At 49.1% G+C, this 13,785-nt stretch overlaps 5 protein-coding genes across 6 annotated transcripts; 4 read left to right on the forward strand and 1 right to left on the reverse strand.

Annotated features, from left to right (window-relative positions):
* Positions 1 to 1,959: 1,959 nt before the first annotated feature.
* Positions 1,960 to 4,129, forward strand: PV06_02847 (uncharacterized protein; the record flags this gene model as incomplete). Its single annotated transcript, XM_016403582.1, has 3 exons — positions 1,960 to 2,116; positions 2,242 to 2,654; positions 2,708 to 4,129. The coding sequence occupies 3 exons, from the start codon at positions 1,960 to 1,962 to the stop codon at positions 4,127 to 4,129; spliced, it is 1,992 nt and encodes a 663-aa protein (XP_016267479.1).
* Positions 4,130 to 4,200: 71 nt separating this feature from the next.
* PV06_02848 (uncharacterized protein) lies at positions 4,201 to 6,720 on the reverse strand. Its single transcript, XM_016403583.1, has 4 exons — positions 6,260 to 6,720; positions 6,138 to 6,212; positions 5,217 to 6,078; positions 4,201 to 5,150 (listed from the first exon to the last, which is right to left on the reverse strand). The coding sequence occupies exons 1-4, from the start codon at positions 6,530 to 6,532 to the stop codon at positions 4,240 to 4,242; spliced, it is 2,121 nt and encodes a 706-aa protein (XP_016267480.1). The 5' UTR covers positions 6,533 to 6,720; the 3' UTR covers positions 4,201 to 4,239.
* A 212-nt stretch (positions 6,721 to 6,932) lies between these two features.
* Positions 6,933 to 7,588, forward strand: PV06_02849 (uncharacterized protein; the record flags this gene model as incomplete). Its single annotated transcript, XM_016403584.1, has 1 exon — positions 6,933 to 7,588. Exon 1 carries the CDS (start codon positions 7,013 to 7,015, stop codon positions 7,586 to 7,588), a length of 576 nt encoding a protein of 191 aa, XP_016267481.1. The 5' UTR covers positions 6,933 to 7,012.
* Positions 7,589 to 8,304: 716 nt separating this feature from the next.
* Positions 8,305 to 10,710, forward strand: PV06_02850. 2 transcript variants are annotated; one of them, XM_016403586.1, is made up of 3 exons: positions 8,305 to 9,743; positions 9,816 to 10,162; positions 10,221 to 10,710. In XM_016403586.1, exons 1-3 carry the CDS (start codon positions 8,553 to 8,555, stop codon positions 10,561 to 10,563), a joined length of 1,881 nt encoding a protein of 626 aa, XP_016267483.1. In that variant the 5' UTR covers positions 8,305 to 8,552; the 3' UTR covers positions 10,564 to 10,710. The 2 variants fall into 2 exon arrangements, with proteins under 2 accessions (XP_016267483.1, XP_016267482.1); XM_016403585.1 differs by having other exon boundaries at positions 8,305 to 10,162.
* Positions 10,711 to 11,549: 839 nt separating this feature from the next.
* Positions 11,550 to 13,502, forward strand: PV06_02851 (uncharacterized protein; the record flags this gene model as incomplete). The annotated part of the gene is made up of 2 exons (XM_016403587.1): positions 11,550 to 12,353; positions 12,414 to 13,502. The coding sequence occupies 2 exons, from the start codon at positions 11,550 to 11,552 to the stop codon at positions 13,485 to 13,487; spliced, it is 1,878 nt and encodes a 625-aa protein (XP_016267484.1). The 3' UTR covers positions 13,488 to 13,502.
* Between the last annotated feature and the right edge of the window lie 283 nt (positions 13,503 to 13,785).

Consider the following 13,785-nt stretch of genomic DNA (forward strand, 5'->3'; position numbering starts at 1 on the left):
GATACCACCTGTCCAAAGCGAGGGACAGAATATTCTCCATGCGTTCCAACTCGGTATGTGAAGAAAGAGGAGCGAAGGGGTTCCCTCTGCGAGCCCTTTGATCTGGCCATCTATCAGTGTGGACAATTTGTCCCAGGGAGGTTCGGAGATAGATAAGATCAGAGACTATAGCCATCAGAAGAAGAAGAGCATCTTCATCGGAGGTGACCTCCAATAATGCGTCTGCCGTGATACAATTACATCTCTGATCGATCAGAGCTCCATAAACATCTTGAAACTCGGCTTTGGAGCCTGGCATTGTCGTCCAAAGTTCTCTTGAACTAAATGTGCTGACTGGTGGAAAGAAGTGGAGAGCGTTAATGATATCGATCAGCCAAATACAGCAGATGAATGCTTCACTGTCAGATATATCAGTCAGGATAGACGATAGAACAGCCGTTCACTGACCTGCTCGATGGCGCAGAGGTACTAAGTTGCTCTTCCACCTGTTTCGGATCATTGAACCGCATTCGACGTGCAATCTGTAGTATTAGCAGGAACACCTTCTTCTTGCAACGTATTTTCTTACGGTGGCGGCAGAGCATAAAACAACACCAGCCTTGGTTCGAACTGAGTTGTCTAGGCTCAGAACTGCGTACAAATTACACAGAATCGCCTATAGGAAGGGCAGGTTTGTGAGCTCAAAGTCGTTCTCCTTGAAAAGCGTCCTTACAGCGATTAGTAGCTCAACTGAGCGGGCTTCTCTGTTATCAACTTCCATCGTGCTGCCCCAAAGACCCTGAGATGCCAGGCACAAATCCCTTGACATCGTAATGTTCGCACCGGCATGAACAGACGCCACGCAACCGATTGCGAAACACAACGGTGATGTGATGTGATGACGTGTTGGTGAAGGAATAGGCAATCGGCCAAGGAAAGGATGCGTCGAACAGCAACTAGCAAAGACTTCTCTGAGATAAGCCAGTTTGCTGGACGATGGGAGTTCGTCGGGAAAGTCTGACAGTAGAGCTAAAGGGTAGGTATATTTTCTCTGCTCTCTCTGCTCATAAACCTGACAGAGCATGAGAAAAACATCACATGTGGACGTGCTCACGAACCTCAAGGTCTAGATGCATAAGAGACTTATTGTCCAGGGCGTCAGAGCTTGCTAATAGCGATGTCCTGTAGTGTGACATGAACGCGGGCTCGGGCAATTCGGTAGCCTCTCGAACATCGTGGCAGGATGGATCTCTTTCTCCGGGCCAGTTCGACTCGAGATGTGTATTTGTGAGAGCCCGTTCCATCGAGATTGCAAATATTGTCATGAGATGGGATTCTGCAGGTCGCTTGTTGAGAAGATTGCAATCTGCCTGGTGCCAGAACAACACAGGCCAAGGCGAATACCTACTCGTTGTGTCATGCAGCCCGGTCAGCCTCACCGCGAGTCTCAAGTCTCTCACTCATGTTACTCAAGCCTTCAAGCGTGGCATAATCTGGGAAGCGCAATCGGATCCGTTGGAGTTGGATCATAAAACTGCAAGCTACCCCAGCTTCCGACATGCATTCTACATTCTCACTTACTAAGCACCCCAGCTTCCGTGCTTCCGTGCTTCCGTTGCCCCATGCTGTTTGGATAAGCCACTGGTGTACCCCAGATTTCAGCATGTCTATTCAACCCCAGGCTTGTTGAGGTCAGTGAGATTCGCGCAGCACTGAAACAGCCATATCACACGGCCTTGTATCAGTCTAAGCTATGAGATGACGAGGAAGCAGGCCCCGGACAAGAAGGTCAGTTACAAAAATTGCCCAGTGAGGCAACGGATTCTCGCTGTTTTGTTTCGCCCGAAACTTGCACTGACGCTCTTCTAGTGCGACATCTGCGGGCGCACATTTGCCCGTAATGAGCATTTGGAACGACATCGAAGAACTCGTGGGTGGAACCATCTTTAGCCAACACATGGGCCTTTGAGACCTCGTCTAATGTCGAATCCGTCCCAGATACAAGAGAGCGGCCTTATGATTGCCCATACTGCCAAATTAAATTCCCTCGTGCTGATGTTCGCGAGAAACACATCAAGCGATTCCACACCACAGAAGCTCTCAAGAATCATGGGATTGAGAAAGTCAGACCTGTTCAGTACGAACGATCTAAGCACGCATGCGACCGCTGTCGGAAAGGAAAATTAAAATGTAACGACCAGCGCCCTTGCAAGCCATGTTGGACACGAGGACTACCATGCATTATCTCATCCCGCAAGATAGAGCCTGGGAGGACGGCAATCCGCGAAGTAGATGCACTTGCATTTGCGGATGATCTGAACGATTGCAGCGTGATTAACATCTCCGCCTTCCCAGCAAGTGCCGAGTCGATGGAGCCTCATACTAGCAACTGCCTTACTGAATCAACTGCATCTGCCTTTCACTCAAATGCTCCAGATAACAGTGAGGTTGGGTTGCTAGAAGAGCTACGCTCTGTGCTACCAGGGCCTTCAGCCGCCTCAGTACAACGCTCGGCATCTCCAGCAGGGCAAGAGCAGGGGCAGACTCTTCCCTCATCCAACTTCCACACTTCGTTCGGCCACGATATGGGAGCGAGTTTCGGGGACATTAGCACCACTGAGTGGACTCATGGTGATTTTCAATTGATGGATGACAACTGGGAACTTCCTCTGCTTGTAGGTTCTTCTCCACAAGGCGCGTGCTATAGCCGATCTAACAAATATCAAAGGAGGTCGAAACATGGCTTCAAGATCTTGGTAGCCCCAAGGAAACCTTTTGGACCCAGTCTCAGCCGTCCTTGTCTAACAGTCGGCGAATTGACAATGCCGTTAAAATCATGCAGGAACACTTTCAACGACGATCGCGCGGCTCTAGTCCAGCAATGAATCAGCCTAAACGGCTATGGTATTCAGCACCACCCCTGCTTCAGATGTACGATAAAGAGGTCATCAATGTCCTTCTCAACCTTGCCCGACGCCATCTGGGTACAACCTTCCGCGTTTTCGCTGATTTTCAAGCAACTAGAGATACTACCCACGAGCTATGTCTCGCGATGGCCGCGGTGGGCGGACTCTATTCCATTGTCAAGGATAGTGCAACCATTGCAAAGTCTTTGTATAACGATGCACGAAGAATCCACCTTGAAAAGATATATTCGTGGGCGTCGCCTTCGTCTTTTGACATGGCACTCAATTCTGTTAAAACATTCATCCTTCTGGCTATTTACGGAATCTGTAGCGGCGACAAAAGGAGCTACGAGTTCGTTGAAGTCTATCACCTCACCGCAACGGATGCAATCAAGCACTGTATACGCATGGCGCCAACAAAGCTTGAATCGGCCCAGCACCAAGAACTGTTATCAACCTTCGAAGCAGTAGACATTCTGGATTGCTATTTTGTAGTCCTTCTCCAGCGCCCTCCTTATCATTTATCTCTGCCACTTGACCGCAGTCAACAATTGTCCGCCTTCAAACTCGACATGACTGCGCTACTTCAACCAGACCGCCCGCTCACGTCCATCTGCGGCAGCCTGCGCGAAGTTGCAGTCCTGAGCATATACACATGGGCTGCGAGCCCCCGAGGGCGCGAGTACTCACGTGTGCAGCAGCTGTGGAACCCAAACTTCATTGAACTCGCCTTGGAACGCTGGGTAAATTCAATCCCATCTTCTATGATGATGTCGGAGCTTCCATCCATCTTGATCTATCATTTATCTCATCTTCATCTTCAAGTCAATTTTGGGATTCTTCAACGATTTTCTCACATCTTCGTGAAAGTACCAGACGCCCCTTCGGAGAAGAAGATCTTTGATACGATACGCGAGTGTATCTGTGCGCCATCTTTTAGGGCTGCCGTATGGCATTCTCATGCCATTATTCGCGTCGTCAGGGAGATGGTTGCGGCATCTGGGCGACGGCAGCTGCGTATCTCAGAGCATGCTCACATATTTGAGCCTCCACACCTACCATATTGTATTTATTTCGCTACACTAGTGGTATGGTACCACGAATATGTCAAGAGTGGACTTGTCTCCGCAGCTAGGGAGATGTGTCTAGAGAACGGTATACATCTTCTGAGTATGCTCAAAGTTCAAGTGGCGAAAGTGCTCGCGAACGCGCTACGCGAGCTTTTCCCCCAGCAGATCATCTAGAATTCTAAGGAGCAATACAATGCAAGCATATGAGAAATGACTAAACTGAATCTGACCATATTTTTCACACTGTCAGCAACTTGTTTGTTGCCAGTCTGCCGTAGGTTGCACTATGAAAGTCGCTGTATCTTTGAATCTTCCGATAGCCCTCGGTATTCCTTCACAGATGCTCCGACTACCTCAAAGACTGGAATCTCTGCAAGGCGACTGACAACCTGGTGAAGAGTCGGCAACGCTTTCTGGCCTATATCATGGATCCCGAATCGAGTGCTGCTCACATCTGCTGACTGTAGAGACACTGTAGCCATGTCCGTCTCAGGAGCATAGAGGATATCATATTGGGCATCCGGTTTTCCAACCTCCGTAGACGGAAGATACTTGTGCACGAGTAGGCCTTGGCCTCCATCGACCTCAGCTGGGTCTTTAGCAGAGGCCTGTAGCCCTGTAAGCTCAAGCGCAGCCCACTGAGCGCCCTTCCATGAGACCTTTGCTAGATAAGATGTCGAGTCTCTCGTTACCTGGATGTCTGAGAACATCGTTGGCAATCCGAGCTCCTCACGCCCAGTGGTGATGGTATCGGCAAGATTCTCGAATAAAATCGGGCAGAACGTTCCTTTTATCACCTGGTCATCTGCAGTCTTGTAGCAGACGCCGTAGACATAGAGTCCTAGCGAGTCGTATCCGTGTCCTCCGAGCCAGGTCAGATTGCGTCTCGAATCCAGAGAGAATGAAGCATATGCAATCGTGTCCATTTTGTCAAAATAGTAGCGTCCATTGGGAAAGAGGTTGCGAAGCAGTGTCGCACTCGTCTTGAAGAGAATAGTAACACTGGTTCTTGTGGGCTGAAGCAAAGACTTCGCGGACAAAATAGAATCTTGTCCAGGCGCAAATGCAGGCCCAAACACCGTCGGCTGCCGTCTTCCCTGCTTCGCTGCGCGAGTCGTCCAGACATGGTCCCTGAGCAGCTGTGTCGATGCGTGCACTTCGTCATGACTAAGACCGTAATCAATGTACTCATGCACTGGCGTTCTGGTAAGCCTAGAAGACTAATCAAGCAGGCTGGCGGCGAGTGAAAACACCAGCTTACCTTTGAACGATGCCACACTTTGCTCTCCAGTGCCCGATTGCTTTATACTGTCCTCTCCAACTTGCCGACTGAACTCTTGAATCGTCGAGGCACGCTCGTAGCGTGCTTGATTATATAATTGGAGGCGTTCCGGAACTTCCTTCGGTGTGACACTCCCGTCAAGCATGATAGCTAGTGAAACTGCATCTTCGATTGCCATTGCGCCACCCTGAGCCAGATGGGGAGTGAAAGGATGAGCGGCGTCTCCAATCAACGCGAGTCGCTCAGCCGCAAATGTTGGAAGTTTGTCCATATCAAAGAAGGGATACACCTTGATCTCTCCCGGATCGGCCTTGTTGAGCAGAGCTAATACATGCGGATGGAAATCCTTGTATACATCTAACATTGCCGATTTTGAGGCTGCGTTATCATAACTTCCCGTCGTCTCTGACAGGTGTGCGGGGTGGATGCAAACGAAATTCAAAAGCGTGTGGTAAGTAGTCGGGTATACCACGATTTTCCGGTCAGACGAATACCACATTAGCATGTGGCCATTCGGTTCAATGAGCGGTCTCAACTCGGGATCTTCGAGGACAACCTTCCGCTCAATGATGAACCGAAAGGCACTGGAGCTTGTCTTGAAACTTGCCGGAGGAGGACTAACAATACTCGCCCGAACCTTGGAATGGACACCGTCAGCTCCTATTACGACATCAGCTGAATATGAGGATCCATCTGCTAGAGTAATAGTAGCAGTATGGATATCGGCGGAAACAACGTGAGAAGACGTGTAAATTTTTACTGGCACGCCTTTCCCTTCCTCCGAAACTGCTGCCCTCCGGAGTTGGGCATGATAATGTGCACGATGTGCTTGAAGCCATGGCTGTTGGTTGGCTTTATTAGACAAGATCTAGTTCCTCAAACAAGATAAGAAAGACTCACATTCTGCCAACGACCTGCTTCCGCGGCGTTGTCTTTGATGCGCAATACCTCGTTATTGGCCGAGAGGAATACAGTCTACGTCAAGTCAGAGCTGATGCTGAAATGTTTCGTCATCGGCATACCTGGACCAACGGGACTGCACCACTGTCTCTAGGGTCAATTCCAATATGCCTCAGAACGCCCATTGCATTTGGGGTTACGTGAATAGCAGCTCCGATCTCGTTGGCGAAGCGAGACTGCTCGTACACCTTGACATGATGTCCCTGTTGTCGTAAAGCAATGGCTGCAGCCAGTCCACCGATTCCTGCACCAGCAATGATGATATGCAGCCCTCGAGCTGTGGGGTTGACTCTACCATTCTCCCCGCTGTCGCCATCTACCAATGTGGCAACCATAGCGTACGGCCGTGCGATTTTGATATTCTAGACTCGTGCGAACGCCAACGCAGCAAGTAACATCCATTATCCTGCTTATATAGAGTTACTCCGCTAAGGGACTATGCAAGGGGGTTTCCATGGCATGATGGAGATACGGCTACCTCCTTACGATGATCGGCTTTGGGAGTAACATTTCGGAAGCTGGGGTAGCAACGAATATGGGAGATGAAATATCGGACGGAGGAGCCGAAAGCACATTAGAGCTAGAAATCGGTGCGGCTCGGAGACACCTTTTTCCGGCGACTAATGTGGTTTATTTGGTCTGACCTACGGAGTACTTCCATGCATATCGGCCAATTTCTCCTTTGCGCTGGGCCAAACTGATTTTTCTTCCTCGCGAGACTGAAATGTAGGCTGATGTCAATCCTTCCTTTGTTCATACTATAACCTGTATAGAGAACGGGCACTTGTCTGGCTTGTAGCCAAACATGTCCCAACATGAAAGTCGTTATTGAGCCTCACAACCCCGATTGGGCGACGACATTTCTCAAAATACGGGAGCAGCTACGGCACACCTTGAAAGACGTGTCCATAGTATCGATTGAGCATGTGGGAAGCACGTCCATTCCCATGCTCAAGGCCAAACCTGTTTTGGATGTTGACATTATTGTCCACCCTCCGGCGCTCGAAGTCACTCGCAGGGCTCTGGCGGAGGCACACTACACTGATTGCGGAGAAATGAATGTCCCGGGACGATTCGCCTTCCGACAACCAGGAAATGCTCGTTTTGACGCAGCCCATGGTCCAGGGAGGAATGGAGAATTGCGTTATAATACCTACGTCATGATCGAAGGTTGCACCGCCCTGAGGAACCATCTGGATATGAAGAGGGTACTACTGGAAAACCCTGACTTACGAGAAGAATATAGTCGTGTCAAAACCGAAATGCAGAAGAGAGATTTTGAGAATATTGGCCACTACGTATCAGGAAAAACAGAGATATTATGCAAAATTCTGCGAACTGCAGGATGGACTGATGAAGACCTGCGTCCTGTAGTTAAGGTCAACAAATAGAACGGTAATTGTCCATTGGCATGGTGCAAGTAACAGGTCCTGAGGCATTTGAAGCAATGTTACTTTGGCAAACCAATTCAGCTTCCCGATAAAGAACGAGATTCGTTTTGTGTGAGATTTCGCTACTCATATGGTGATTTCCACAATCCTGCCTCCAACACGCACTCCCATAAGTTTAGCGAAACAAAATCGAATGAAGCATTCTTGTCAAGAGCTTGACCAAACTTCCGCAGGGACTGCACTCTCCAGATATACAGCTCTAACCCATCAACCTTACAGTATATGATGACCATGGTACTTCTTTTTTTACTGCTCCTCCTGTGGCGCGGTATTCCGGCCATTTGTGAGCAATGTGCGGCTGCTTGCAGCTGTTTCTGAATGGAGTCTTGGCTCGCTTATGTTTCTTGGCTTTTCTAGGCGAATATGTCATGACTTTAGTCTCAAATATTCCATACTTTAAAAGAATGAGATTAAAAAAGTATTCCAACCAGCTTCGGAAGCTATCCATCCTGCATCAAACACACTTTCACATGTTGTGGGCAGCAACTGGTCTCTATTTCAACTATTGACCAAGGTATCCGTGCTGAAACTCTTTTTCGCGATATTTATAGGGTCTGTGTCAATGAAGCCTTCGAGCTTGCAGAGCACGGACGGTGTCGGTTGCTTTTCAGGTTCAAATACGAACGCCACCCCGTACCTAAAAGTTCAGCTGACACCCTACTTCTTTTCTTCTGGCCCTTGACATTTTGGAACGGTCCTTGCAAACAACCGTTTGGCTGCGCCATTTCAACCATGATACATACGCTTTGCCATTTACTCCCTAGAAGAAGAGAGGAGTGAATAAGTCTTCCAGTCTTTATTCAAGCCTACTTGATTCTGTTCTTCTATTTCTCCTTCTTATTTCACTGGCTTTTTTGATGGGACTCCCGGGCATTGATCGTTGATCTGTAAATACCCGGACCTCATGAGCCTCTCCCGAGTCATCCAGAGGCGCCCCTTTGCCCATGATGGATTTCGCAGAAAAGCTGTGCCCTGGATCGCCTCTCCTCTCCAACCATCCACTAAAGCTTCTAGAGAATACACTGTGACCCCGGGAGAAGACCCTAAGACCGCCAAAAGAACAAACGATCCGTCGCTGTCGGAACGGTCCTCTCTTGCAGATAACGAGCTTCCGCGCTTCAGATATCATCACGAATCAAGTACGATCGAACTCTTTTACGATCTCTTCCTCGTCGCCAACCTCACCAGCTTCACAGCCGACCATGAGATTATCAACGGACAATCACTCCGAAATTATGTTGGCTTCTTCACAATCGTGTGGTTTACTTGGCTAGAGACTTCGCTATTTGACGTTCGCTTCGCCACGGAGTCTGTCTTCACCCGAATATGCAAAGCTATTGCTTTCGCAGCCATGACTGGGATCGCCGCCTGTGGTGCGAACTATAACACAGGAGAAGTTTCCGAGCACCTCAGAACTTTTCGATCACTCTCAATCATTCTGATGATTTCTCGACTTGCTCTCGCAATCCAGTACATTGTGGTTTTGCTCTACGTTCACAAATACCCCAGAACTCAGGCACCACTTCTAGCAACCATTGCGATTCTTCTCCTTTCAGCCATAGCTTTTCTCGGCACATTTTTCGCCTTTAACCTCAACGACGAGAGTAATGAGCACAACACAAGTGGTTCAAACTCAAGTGGACCACCAGTTTACATCTCTCACTACATTATCGTCTGTGTCGAAACTATCGGGGTGATCGCTATCTCTTGTATCTGGAGATCTATTAGTTTCAAAAAGACGCATCTCGTCGAGCGCATTGGACTCCTAACATTGATCATTATGGGCGAGGGGATTATTGGCATAACCAAGTCGATTTCCAAAATCTTGCAAAATGCCGCCAACACAGCTGCAAGCGTGTTTGGCATAACCATTTCAGCGGTTTTGCTATTATACTTTGTATGGATACTCTACTTTGACCAAATTGATCACGACCGCTTCGGAACTATTCGACAGCAAGTGTGGGCTATCCTCCACTTTCCACTTCACACGGCTCTGATTCTAGTTTCCGAGGGAAGTGCCACCTTGATCCTATGGAAAGCTATTATTAGGTATCTTGTGGAAGCACTGGCAATCCAAGTCCAGGCCACCGACATGGTAAGCTCAACTAATGCCGAAGTTGCGGGTTATATCGAAAAGCAGCTCAAGACCTTTGTTCACCACTTCAAGAATGAAACTTTGTTTAGGCTTGACGTCGAAAGCTTCATCAACAGCTCCTTGACTGATATCCGTCAACTTCCGGCGAACGATTCCAGTGGCCGAAATGACACCATCGTTGGAATAAGAGATGACATGTTCAATTTGGTTTTCGGGGCCTTTGGTATCGAAGTCAACCAGGAAGACACTACTTGGGATCCCCAACTTAGTATTTTCGACACGGTTATCTTCTACTATTACCTTGCTGCTGGCGTCTTTGTGATTCTGCTTGCCGTGCTTTACTCGTTCGGTAAGACCAACAAGTCTCGTGGGGAGTGGTTTAGCGCTGTACTCAGACTTGTTGTGGGAATCGGGCTCTGGTAGGTCTACACCTGTTAGCTTTTAGGATGTCCAGACTAACTTATCTGTGTTTTACAGTACGACCACTCCCGCCCTCGTCCTGAGAAGCGATAAGTCGTCGACCAGAGGGTTTGTATTCTCTGCTTGGACTGTCACGGTCGTCATGCTAGTATACTTTGTGCTTATCATCCTTGACAATCTACTGGACTGGTACGCGGATAAGAAGTCGAGCGGTCAAAAGCCAACATATATCGAAGACACTGAACGAAGCCTTGAAGGAGAAGAAGACGCATTGGTTAAGCAGACGAACACCGATATGGCAGAGCAGGGAGAAACGATTCGATTAAGGTTGGTGGAGATCTCCCCTGCTGATGAGGCCGATCCTCGTAGAGTGGAAGATCCCCAGTCGTCGCGATCTTGAGAACGTGGGATGTTCGCCAATGTCAAACTTCATATGCTGACAACAATAAAACCTGGGTCCACAGATGGACTTGTTAACTCGTTTTTCCAAATTCGCTTGACCCGCATCGGAGCATAAGCAGTGATATATCGGCAGTGTGAATATACAGTGCTAGTATTGTGCTTCTTCAGAAATATTCCATGTGCACTGGACTGCCGTTGCGCCCCTTGATCCTCGGGTGTTCTTGGTGTCAACCACCCCCGGCTAACAGGTAGATTAAATTTGCTGTACTCAAAATCGGTGCAGGTTTTGGAAGTCGGGCATCGTCAAACCCTGGAAGGGGCTCGGCTTTTGCCCGTGACACAGGAAGGAACTCAACAACATTTTGGGACTTCCCTAATTCATCCTGGTAATGATGAACTTCGAAGATGATGAGGAGACGTTAAGCGGCTCGGGTTCCAGGGTCTGAAATCCTTCCATAGGTGGCCTACCCCTTTGTCTGCTCTTGTGCGTGTCAAACGATCTTAGACATTGAATGGCGCGCTAGCATCCAAGTGCGAATCGATCTAAGCGCTGGAGCTTCGGCGAGTAGATAACGAGCGAGCCCTTTCAGCTAGAGCTCTGAAAGCTGCCACACTCGTGTGCCGAGATGGCCTAAAGTTATTAACCGTAAGCCGTCGGCTGTCGGTCATTGTTGATTATCGGCCTAGAATCGCCGCGCACTTCGCTGGTCCTGAGGCAGTACAGCGTCATTACTGGAACTAGCCTGATCAAATGCCTTGACCTATGACTGCCGTTTACTTTGTCAAATTTGTTGCGGCTCATACATCATGCTAGTATCTGTATGGGCCGAGCATTAATAGACAGAGATTAGCTGAGCCGAAGCATGTTTAATTTCGGAGCACTGTAAAGATTTGTCGGATTCTTAAAGGCTTCTACTCTTGCTCCGGTACTTTCTTTCAGCGCGCCCGGTGCTATAATTTGATTTATCACATCTGAATCTAAAAATGGCACCCAGAGATCTGAGACCGTCAGTCGAATTCGTCAATACTCCGGGGCATGAGGCATCGCCTCTTTACCATGATTCTGCCACCGTCACGGCGGCAGGGCGACTAGTCTTCACTTCTGGTGTTGTCGGAGTCAAGGATGGTCGGATTGTTAAGGAACTCAAGCCACAAGTCAAGCAGGCTTTCGAGAATCTTGCTTCCACCCTGGCCGCTTCGGGATCGCGACCAGTCGATATCCTCCATTTGAGATTCTACGTAGTCAACTGGCATTGGACCGAGACGGAACATCTTGTTAAGGAATGGATGGATCTTGTAGGACATAAGCCTCCCACATGCCTGGTACCGGTCCCGAAACTGTATCAAGAAGGGGTATTCTTCGAAGTGGAAGCCGTGGCGGCTACTGGAGGTTGCCAGAAGGTATGGAGCAATCCTGGGCCTTCGATCTTAGGCCTTCAGGCAGCACCAACCAAAACAGATGTCGTCGTTGTTGGTGGAGGATTCAGTGGCGTCCAAGCTGCATATGACTTGCACAAGAGTGGTCTGAGAGTCATTCTTTTGGAAGCGACTCATCGTATTGGTGGGCGGAGCAAAACCATCAAGCTCGCAAGTGGTCCAGGCTACACTGAGCTCGGAGCTACATGGATCAACAAGACCACACAGCCCAAGATATACGCCCATGCCCAGCGACTCGGGTTGACATTCATCGAACAATACAATCCACCGGAGGCCTTTGGGGTCTTTCAGAAGACGAATGGCGTCGTGGCGCGTGCAAAGGTATCGGATCCGGCTTATTCAGGTCCAGAGGTAAGAAATTCCGTCCTCTGAAGCACTGTTACATTTCATCTGATTGCATTTTGAGTACAGTTCTCTGCAGAGGAGACAAAATCGTTCAATAAGTTCTTGGAAGCTTTTCAATGGGAACTGACCGAAAATCCGAACATCGACATCAACAACACCAGTAGCTTTCCCAATGCAGAAGACCTCAGCGTAGCAGAGTGGGCGAAAAAGCGACAACTGGGACATACAGGCGAGCAAGCTGCCGCTGCACTGTGTCGTGCCAACGTGGGCAGGGAGCCTGACGAAGTAGGCATCCATTATTGGGCCGACTATGTCAAATCCGGGGGAGGTCTGTACTCTCTGATCTCTGATGACGAACTGGGAGCCCAGAACCTGTTCATCAAAGAGGGGACTTCTGCAATCGCTCAAGGTCTTGCCGCCGAATTGAAGCCAGGCTCGGTCTTGGTTAACAGTGCAGTCGACGAGATCAATCAACATGGGGATCAAGTGTTGCTTACCACTGTCAACGGCTCTCGATTTCTGGCCAACAAAGTGATCATGGCCAACCCCACCAACACATACACAAAGATCAAGTTTACTCCTCCGCTTCCACAGGGCAAGCGCACGCTGGTCACCCAGACGCGACCTGGGATATATGCCAAAGCATGCATCACATATGCGAAGCCGTGGTGGAGAGAGTTGGGTCTGTTAGGCAAGTTCAGAAGCTATCAAGGTCCAATCTGCTTCTCCTGGGAACTGTCGGTTTTTGACCTCAACTCGTACACACTGGCGTTGTTCATTGCCGGTAAAGCTGCTGAAGAGTGGTACAAATTGACCCCTCTTGCTCGCGAGCAAGCCGTCCTCGAGCATCTGAGCAAATTCGTCGAGCCAGAACAGCGACATCTGGTCGACAACGTGCTCGAGTTCAACATGGGCACATGGTCCGAGGAGGAATGGATGGGGGGAGCGCCAACGTCTGCGATGCCTCCAGGCTACTTGTCTCGATTTGGCGAGGAGCTCCGTGCTCCGTGGAAGAATATTCACTTTGCAGGTGGTGAGACTGCGAGAGAGTGGAAGGGTTACCTTGAAGGTGCATTGAGGGCGGGAAGTCGTGCAGCCGACGAGGTTATCTCTATCATGGGCTCCAAAGGGCATCTCTAATTGCACATAGAGAGCATAGATTGTTGGGCAGATCTGTTTGTTCCAAATCCATGTTATAGTTTACGCAGTTCGGGTCCAAGGGCACACTGTATGAAGAGCACAGTGCTCAGGCTTGAGAGATTGTTGGAGTCTTATCTACGCGATCAGTACGGAGTAAAGCTGCTTGGCTGTCGCCCAGAATTCTCGTTTTACGTTAGTCTTAGTACAGGGCCAGGGGGTCCGAAATCCCTTCTTCTCCCCGAAATCGTTACGTAATTGACACCCCAATATCAATTCAACCTCAGACACAGGGCACCGG

Source organism: Exophiala oligosperma (assembly GCF_000835515.1).
Source record: "Exophiala oligosperma strain CBS 72588 unplaced genomic scaffold supercont1.2, whole genome shotgun sequence".
NCBI lineage: Eukaryota > Fungi > Ascomycota > Eurotiomycetes > Chaetothyriales > Herpotrichiellaceae > Exophiala > Exophiala oligosperma.

Bases quoted from the DNA above. Each gene is read 5' to 3' on its own strand.
- PV06_02848 (XM_016403583.1), bottom strand. From the start codon at position 6,532: ATGGTTGCCACATTGGTAGATGGCGACAGCGGGGAGAATGGTAGAGTC. The intron at 6,213-6,259 runs GTATGCCGATGA...GACTTGACGTAG, and splicing joins GTGCAGTCCCGTTGGTCCAG to ACTGTATTCCTCTCGGCCAA. The intron at 5,151-5,216 runs GTAAGCTGGTGT...CCAGAACGCCAG, and splicing joins AAGTGTGGCATCGTTCAAAG to TGCATGAGTACATTGATTAC.
- PV06_02850 (XM_016403585.1), top strand. From the start codon at position 8,553: ATGAGCCTCTCCCGAGTCATCCAGAGGCGCCCCTTTGCCCATGATGGA. The intron at 10,163-10,220 runs GTAGGTCTACAC...TGTGTTTTACAG, and splicing joins GTTGTGGGAATCGGGCTCTG to TACGACCACTCCCGCCCTCG.